Source organism: Muscardinus avellanarius, assembly GCF_963383645.1.
Source record: "Muscardinus avellanarius genome assembly, chromosome: 11".
NCBI classification, from domain to species: Eukaryota; Metazoa; Chordata; class Mammalia; order Rodentia; family Gliridae; genus Muscardinus; species Muscardinus avellanarius.
The window spans coordinates 33,832,120-33,841,808 of NC_137797.1; the positions used below are offsets into that span (position 1 = coordinate 33,832,120).

At 36.9% G+C, this 9,689-nt stretch overlaps 1 protein-coding gene across 1 annotated transcript in view; it reads left to right on the forward strand.

Moving 5' to 3' along the window:
- Positions 1–5,560, forward strand: part of KITLG (KIT ligand) — a gene marked incomplete at both ends in the record, with an annotated part of 71,974 nt that extends 66,414 nt beyond the window's left edge. Inside the window, 3 exons of the mRNA XM_080704822.1 lie at positions 3,490–3,599; positions 4,285–4,352; positions 5,521–5,560. Of these exons, the coding sequence (XP_080560948.1) occupies positions 3,490–3,599; positions 4,285–4,352; positions 5,521–5,560 (218 nt within the window). The remainder of the gene's footprint in view (positions 1–3,489; positions 3,600–4,284; positions 4,353–5,520) is intronic.
- Between the last annotated feature and the right edge of the window lie 4,129 nt (positions 5,561–9,689).

The window sequence follows — 9,689 nt, forward strand, 5'->3', positions numbered from 1 at the left end:
TACCACTTAGATTCTGATCCAGAAGACAAGGTTTCATGGTGCTCACATTCTAAAAGATAGAGTTATTTAAAAAAGGTCTATAGCATTGTATATGATATGTATAGTAATACAGGTTTGTAAATGATTTCCTTGTAGCATGAGAGAGCTAAGACTTTTTTGGAGGGAGAGGGGAGTCAGGGTTGAGGAAATTTAAAGAATGCATCGTTGCTTTCAGGGATAAGACTTTACAAGCTGTCACAGGAATCAGAGAACCAGGGCATATGAAAGATCTGATTGTGTATGGGAGACACATGGGATAATATGCAAACCTACTATTTACCCAAGGAGAATATATTTATAAAGCAAAAGTAATATCCTTTATGCCAAGTAAAATGACATTTAAAAGATGTTTAAGTTTGAGATCCTTACAGACTTGTACAAACAATGTAGAAAGAAATGCTTACTTTGACATTACTTTGCATGTGTTCTAGAGTTTTGAATCGGACTCTGATTTTACATTGCTTTGTGACCTTGGTTAAGTTACTTAAGCTCTCTGACTCCACAGTCAGTTGGAGGGTGATGAAAACTTCCTTCACAGGGTTTCTGTGAATTGTAAATTAGTTAGTATACATGTGCTTGGAGCCATGCCTGACATCTAGTAAGAGTTCATCATGAATTCTGAAAACAGAAGCATTAGATGAGATGGTTAGTGATCGTAGGTCAGCCATCGTTGTGAATATCTAATAGAGTGAATTGGAATCTCAATCAAAGAGGATGACCATTTTGTCTATTTTCTGTGTGCTAAGAAACCCATGTATGTGCATTGGTGTGAAGTCCCTAAGTATCCTACCTCTAGAAAAAAGTTCAGCAAGATTATACTACTGTCATTTGTTCTAGCACAGTTTTATTTTTCTACATGTTCATTCTTATTATTTCAAAGCAGAGTAGTTGCTTCCTAAGAACTTTTTAAGAAGTTAGGACAGCTGACAGTGTTAGGAGTAATGAGACATAATTAACATAATAATAACTCGGGAATTTGGGATTATTCAAACCTGGTACAGATGAGCCTTCTCTCCTCATGAGATCTCTGTCACCAATTTTTGCATTAAAAACAGAGCTTTGTTATCAGCTAGGGCTTTGGCCCCAAATACCCTTCACATGGTCTTTGAGGCATACAAATCAGATCTCATGATTCCTGGTGGGGAGCTGTAGTGGCAAGAATTAAGGCAGTAAGGTCAACAGAAGTAAGGCAACATTGACCTCTATAGAAGCCGACACTCAGTAGCTATAACCCCCTTCTTCTCCTGTCTTTAGGATACCTCTCTGTCCCTCTTTCCTTTAGGACAATTGCTACTAATCTTAGATTCCAGGACTTGTCAAAGTGGTGAAAGTCATAGTCCTCTTAGGACTTCGCTGACCTCATGGCTTTGTTTGAAGCCTCTTTAACCTTCTTCCTTGAAAAAGGGTTTGCATTGTGAATTCCAGAATATTATACTCCCTGGTAAGCTCCCTCTGCTCTTTGCTAGTGTCCAGTTTTCCCCTGGGGCTTTGTGGTGAAATCCAAGACTCTGGTTTGACCTTTGGATAGAACAGGAAGAACATGGTGTTTGGCCTTGAAGTCAGCCAAACCCTCAGCACCTAGTTGATCAGTGATGGAGTGCTCCCAGTACCATCTAACTCATTGGAATTTTCCACTTGGTTTGGGGACTAGAGTATTTATCACTAGCTTCTGTCCTTCCTTATCTATACATTGGTAAGGTTACATAGTCAAAATTCATCCTAATTTCATACCCAGCACACCCAATAGAGAGTGGGGGTTACAGCAGGTTGTCCATCAAGAAGAACACAAACATAGATAGCCAAATTATTTATGTATTGATAGTGATACTAAAATTCATGGAATGATAGGAATCGCCTTAGCTCTGAATTTATTTCCTCAAAGAAAAATAATACCCTTATAAATGGTACTCAAAATTGCTGTATTGTTGAAATAATTAGTTGCTTCAATCACACCAAAATCTTAGAACTGAAGTTTACTTTGGCAAGAAAATTCATATTGAACTCCCATCTGAGATGCTTAAAACATAGTGTCATGGGACTGGAGGATGTGGGGTGGGCCAGAAGAACTATTGATATCATCTATGGAGGAAATTCATGACTATGTAAGTGGATGGCCACACTTCCTACAGTCCCCACCCACCCCCCTGCACTTTACACCTGATACCTATTTCTCACCGTTCCCTCCCTTCCAGTACACACCTACATATGAGCATGTGTCCAAATATATTCTCATTTCTTCTCATTAAAGTCTCTTTGAAAACAGGAATCAAATTTCCTAGTCCAAGTTCACGTTATATGTTGAGGGGTATGGACCATTGCTGTTCTCTCTGAAGTAGATGAGCTCTGTTTCTTACCTTTTAGATAAAATCTGAGTTTATTTTTTCCCTTGTATACATTGAGGTGCGTATGCAGTGGATTTGTACTCATATGTGATGTGTGAAGTAGATACAGTAAATACTACTGTAGAATTGGCCAAAAGCAGTCACTTTACTTGGACTTAGTTTACATTTTTGGAAATTTACAATTTCTAAATCTATTACCATCTTTGGAAGAAAACTGAACATTTGACTTACAAACTAGCAAATATGCATCAGTGTTCCTGAACAACTAAGTTGTTCTTTGTAAGCCAGATATGTAAAGCTTACTGTCAAAATAAGTTGGGAAAAGAGAATTGTGTTTTAATTCATGAATCATTCTGCTTCTTTCAGAAGAGTGAGGCAGGATCAAGGGAGCCTTCCCAAGCCAATCCCATTTGTCTTCTCTGACACTGTTAATTGTTTAGACTTACTTAATATGAGTTGACTCTGCCTTCAATCATTCCTTAGTGTTAAGTTGTCTCAAGCTTTTCAATGAAAAAAGTGGAAAATTCAACCGTTGGCCCATGGCACAGTGCTTGGGACACTATGTCACTGAACAAATATATGTTGTGTGTTAAAGATATGAGTGGGCAAACAGCCATGACTCTAAGCGTGAGGTACCTAAAAGTACCACAACTACAGTGTACATATAATGACTTAATATTTATAGCAGGCCAAACCTAACAGAGCACATACAGACCATGATGTAGCTTATAAATTGCTATTTTTAAAATTTGAGGAAAAGATATCAAGAATGAAAAACATTAGAAGACAAAGACATGTCAGATTTACCTGATAGAGAAATCATTCCTCCTGGGAATCTACTAAGTCTTATTCCAAATGCATGAACATTAACCAACTCACATCTCTTTCTACCTGTGGGGTGTCTTCTATAAATGCATTCACCTTTTTGGAGATTATATGGATTTATATTGCCTTGCAAAAATAATGCTTGAAGAAAAACAGCCCTTTGGATGCTTTAAACAGGTATAGGTCAAGAGTTCATTATGGAAACAGGTGGGAACAACCACAAAGTAAGGACGACCTCTAAGATGGATATGCCATATTCACTACTGTGCTCTTTGAATTCCAGGGAAGGCAGCCAATCCTATGGAAGACCCCAACCTACAGTGGGCAGCCGTGGCTTTACCAGCTTTATTTTCTCTTGTAATTGGCTTTGCTCTTGGAGCATTATACTGGAAGGTAAGTATTACTCTTCTTTTGTTTTATTTGGGGTAGCTTTACATATTTATCTGTTCATACCATATACATCTAATTAACAAAAAAACTTATCTTTTTCAAGAATCCTATTGAGAAAACAATGAGTCTTTATAACTCATAGGCTCAACAAAATTTAAATTTTAGACACTATTCCTCATGATTTTTAGAGATAACCCCCTCTCTAACAATGCACCCATAGTCCATAGCACACTACCTAAAGAATGGGTTCTGGTTTAATAGTCTGAACTAACTATAAAAAAGAAGAGAATAGACTGAAAATCATATGATATGCTTAAATGGCAAAGAGAAATGCCATCTGTATTGCTGCTATTTTGAATTTCTGCTCTTTTGTTCTCTTCTTATTGAAGCCTGTCAAGATTTTTAAATGTGCTAAATCATCATGACTCAGCTTCTAGAAATGTCTTTTGAATTTGATTACTATTTAAATCTGACAGTTTCTTTTTTACTTTTTTACCCCAACATCCTAAAAATGTTGAGTCAATAACACAGGCGTTTTTCATAATGCCTCACTGCAAAAATATTTTGCATGATGAGGAAAAAAAGACTTATTGGAGCCATTGACACTAAAGATAAAGGTGAAGACCACCCTTGTAAATACTGACAGTCATTGATATTTGTGTACTACATGTCATTGTTCTTTTCCCAGAAGAAACAACCAAATCATACAAGGGCGGTCGAAACTATACAGATTAATGAAGAGGATAATGAGATAAGGTATCTTGTTTTGCTACATGTGTACATAGGGTTAACACTGTCATTTCTCATGTGTGCGCATGTTCTTAACTCTCAAATCTTTTCCACGTTCCTGACCTTTCACGGACTCTTCTACCTCTTCATTTACCTATAGAAGACCTTCGCACAGCAGTCTCTGAAGGCACGTTTGCTTATTCTTCCTTTTCCACACTGTCACCAAGGAATACTTGAAGTTCCTTGGCAACATTTACCTTCTCTATCTGTTGGCCAAGTTACTGCACTGAGTCTTTTCTTAAGCCCTTCTAAATTCAATCTTTGGTATATTCTTCTTAAACCCCGCTTGTAATGTCACTTCCTGCTCAAAATATTTTCAGTGACTTTCTCTTCAGTATTTTCTTTTTTTTTTTTATCTCACTCTGGTTTTCAGAGCCTTTAACTTTCTTCAGTATACTTATTATTTTCTCTAAAGCTAAATATAAATATTGTTTATATTTATATAATGTTTATATATGTTTTATTCAGCTTACTAGAGCTGATTCTGATGATTCTTTAACTTTTCCTCATCCTGCCTCCAGCACTAATATTTTCATTTACCTGTGGTTATAATTTTCAACTATCTTTCTTTCTTCCTTTTTTCCCTTCTGTTTGTTTGTTTTTGTAGTACTGGGGGGGGGCAAACCTAGGGCCAGAGGCATGCTAGGATGTGTCTTGCCATTGAGTTACACCCAGCCATTTTTTTTTTTTTTTGAGACAATCTTACTAAGTTGCTTTGGCTGGCCTTGAACTTGAGATTCCCCCTGCCTCAAATTTGCAAGTAAGTGGTATTATAGCCTTATCACACCCAACAATTTTCAACAAGTTACTTTCTCTCATATTATGCTTCTATGTATACACACATACATACACACACACACACACACACACACACACATATTCATATACAAACATTAAGTGCATGTGAGCATTTTCAGTATGTAATATATCCATATGTGTACAGAAAGACTTTAAAAAAAACTTATTGAGAAGACTATATTGGGACAGTATTCAGCTATCTTCCTTATAGTAAACTTATGAAGGTAAGTTTCCCCACTCAGTTTTGCAGTCTTTTACTAATATATTTGTAGAAAACATGATGAACTTCAGAATCTCTATCCAAAAGCAAATAAGCATCTTTCTTACTGTTTTTCAGTATGTTGCAAGAAAAAGACAGAGAGTTTCAAGAAGTGTAATTGTGACTTGTATCAACACTGTTACCTTCGTACATTGGTAAGTATTTAGAATCAAGCTGAAATATTCAGTAAGAATTTAGAAGCCAAAATTTAGAAACAAACTTTATTAATATGTAGTCTATCAAGAAGATGTTAGTATGTTAACCCAAGTTGTAACATAATTGAATTCTGCATCTGTCCCTTATTGTGTATTCTCAAGTTTTGAAAGGTAAACTTAGTAGATTGATTTTGTATGGCAGATATGCAAAAAAATTTAACAAGTTTGATTGTTTACTTAAACTATTTTTAAGGTGAGGAAAAAGGTATACAAAAGAAATAGAGCAAAGTAAGACTAAAGTAAATATTGACAGAGGAGAAATAAATGAAACTAATCTCATTTAGGTGTGATCAACAGAATATGACCCTGTTCTACTTCTTAGATGCTTTGAAAAAGGGAAAATCAAAAAATAATTATTTGTCATTTTAACGAAGAGAAAAAGTCAAACTGTCCTACAACCAGGAGAATAAAATGGCCAAAGCAAAGCGCCACGTGCCACATGACTGGTAATAAGTACCTCATCACAGTCCTGAACCAGCACCAACTGAATACCAAAAGTGACAGACACTTGCTGCGATGGTGTGGTTTAGGGAGGGACTGTGAGGAAGAGTAAGGGTTGGCCAGAGGTCTTGGTGTTCCTCATCTCCTGTCCTATCTGCTCTCTGCTAGCAAGCTGCAGGCACAGCCGGGGCACTCAGAATGACATAAACGTCAATAAGTGTCCATTCCTGCTGGCCTGCCTTTTCACTTCTACTTCCTGGCTCTTGGTTCTCCTGTTGCTCCTTGCATCCCCGGTGCATTTACTGTGGTGGTGTGTGAATGTGGGCTCTTCTCCCCCAGAGGTCCCTCTGCCTGCAGAGGACCACTTTGGTAGGTCACTGCCTATGCAGTTTGTGCGGAGTACCTACTCTTGGTAAGGCACTGTACTGGCAGCTTTCACTAATGCCCAGATTCAGAAATTTACCTCCAAATTAAATTTTCCCCAGGTAAGCTGGGTCACAGTCTTTGACTTCTTTTGAGAACTCATTACACACACACACACACACACACACACACACACACACACACGGCTGAACTGGGGGTTGAAGCCAGGGGCATTCTACCTTCAAGCTATGCCCCCAAGCTATTTTTATTCTTAATTTTGAAACAGAGTCTCACTAAGTTCTGAGGTCTCACTAAACAGCTGAGGCTGTCCATGAACCTGCAATCCTCCTGTCTCAACCTCCCGAGTACTGGGATTACAAACCTGCCCCACCATGCTCGGCTGAGAACTTTTTTTTTTTTTTTTTCATTATAAAGGATCACTTTTCAACAACCAACTTTAACATGATATAATAACTATGCATAGTATTTCTCTAATATTTTAATCCTGTTATTCTACACACTTTTTTTTACTTTTTCTCTTCTATTTCTCTTTTACATACCCTCTCTCTTTTTCTCTTTCTTTTTATATTGGGGTTGAACCTAGGAGTGTCCTATCTCTGACTGCACCTAGCCCTTTTTTATTTTAAAATAGGATCTCATTGAGTTGCTGTCTTCAAATCTGCCATCGTCCTGTCTCCGGCTCCAAAGTCCTGGGATGGCAGATGTGCCTGTCCAAAGCATGAATAGCACCCTCTTTTCAGCTTCTCTCTAAGGTCATTTTTTTTCTCTGTTTTTTTATCCAATTCTTTTTTTTATTTTCTGGAAAAAATACCTCTCAAGCTAAAATCATTATTTTTTGTAGAAACCCCTTTCTCTGTCTTTCAATCTCACAGCAAGCCTGTTTCTTCCCTGCCACTTCAGTTCCCTAACACCTGCACATCTGCCAGGCACACATTAAATGGTTAATTGGGTCTGAAAAGTTCAAGTAGTGTCCTCTGTTGTTTGGTTTGGGATCGCATTGCTGAGATCCTGTTTTGGCATGCAGGTCTTCAGTCCTGTGGTTTTAGCTGTGGCATTTGTCCTATGACATTTGGAGAATGGATTATGATGGGGAGACCTTGGTCACCTGTGTAGGAGGAAAAGAATGGCATCTTAAAGCAACCATAGTCAAAGATTCATGCCTATTTCTCCCAGTCAGATAGCATCCAAGAACAGGAGCTATGTCTGTCTGGCTCTGGCCATATGCACAGCGCCTAATTCATTGCTTATGCATTGTAGGCTCTTGATAAAAGCTTGTTGAGTGAGAGAACAAGTGAATGCACGAGGTATAAATGAGGGTTGAACTTGAGTGGTAAGGGAAATAGTTCTTCTGAAGCAGGACTTGTTTTTATCTTTTGTCCCTGTGTATGTGTTTACTTTGAGGGTTTTGGTGAATGCCACAGCAAGATGTGCACAACAAGGACAAATACAATCATATGGGATGTCTACTGCTAATTTATTTCTTTTATAAGTATAAAGTATTGCTTATGTATAAAATTAATCAAATTAGACAGTCAGACAAAAAAAAGCTCAGAGTTCATTCATGACAAAATCATCATGCTTAGTGAGTCGTCAATGTGAAATGAATGAAGAAGTTGGTGACTAATTCTCCTTCCCAGATCCCCTTGCTGGTCATCCTTCAAAGTCCTCTCAAGGTTTCGGGAAGATGCCACCACCTTCCAAAACCTGACTTCCCATTAAAACCAATCTCAGTCTGTGGCCCTCTGATCACATCCATGTGACTCATGATAGGACTTCCCAGTTTCTTATATCGACATTTTGTGTCGTTTTTGAAACCAGTAAATTCTTAAAAGGCAGTGTCTGTTTCTGTGTTTAACTTTAGAATCCCATCAAGCTATATTAATTATACTTTGCACATATACAGGGCGAGTACATATTTGTTGAACTAATAAATGAAGAGATGAATAAATATCTCAAGAGAATGGAAATGATATGAGAGTAAAATTGATGTTTGAGATTAAAAGACAAATAAACTTGAGTGTATAATATGCTGAAATAAGAATTTGAATGCTGAAGGAAATGTAAGTTAAAAGTAGGGGAGAACCAGCCTACCATCAAGAGTCCGTAAATCCCATAGTCAAAATGTGTATATATCATTTGTTATAATGTAGTGACTACCACAGTCCAATCAAAACTCCATGTCCAGCCGGACGTGGTGGCGCACACTTGTAATCCCTGTACTTGGGAGGCTGAGACAGGAGGATCGCACAGGTTCAAAGCCAGCCTCCGCTGGCTTTAGAGACCCTGTTTCCAAATAAGAAAATATAAAAAAATAGTTCTGGGAGTGTAGCCCGGAAGTAGAAGGCTCCTGGTTAACTTAGTTTTAATATTTTCATTTTGGGGAAATCTTTTTCTTACTTTGCATAATATCCGTTATAAATGCTAAATCTTTATGTATAGAAATATCAGTACTTGAACAAATTCAAAGCACATTGGTTTATTAAAAATAATCCTCTAAAGAACTTTAGGCCTAGTTTGGTGAGAGGTATGTGAGACATGGAAAGGTTTGTGGGAACAAAATATAACACACTAGAACAGAAAATCTTCCAGAAACTAAAAATAACTATAGTAAAAAGTACCAAGGTTGAGAAAAGTGTGGAGTTGTAATTATATATAATAAAAATTAATTGTAATTTGGATTGTAATCACTTTCCTACTTACAAGAAGAGGAAAAAAAAGAGATGACTCAGACTTTTGGCAAAAATTAGTTAGTGAAATGAAAGTTTCACTAACTAAGGCAAATTGAATCACGACACATATTGAGACACTAAAAGAGAAAACATATGAAACAGTTAATTCTTCAAATAAAATAGCCTATGATTTGGAAATTAAAAGGAGGGTATAATATTTTTAATATAAGGAAAGAATGTGAAAGGAATTAAGCAATGAGCTAAAAACAGAAGAAGGTGGTTCTAAGAAAAATATACTAAAATTGTGTTTATTTGACTCAAGCATGAAAACATTTATATAAAAAGTTAAAAATATTTGTCACCTAGCTGATGCCAACTATCCATATATGACAACCTATAATCACGTTTCTTATAGGTATTTGGTAGCACAGTTTAAAAGAAAGAAATAAAATAAAGATAAGTTACAATAAAAGTTTTATCCACGTGAACATACTGTGGGAAATTTTTCTCTTTGTTTCTCTCACAAGTTTGATTACAA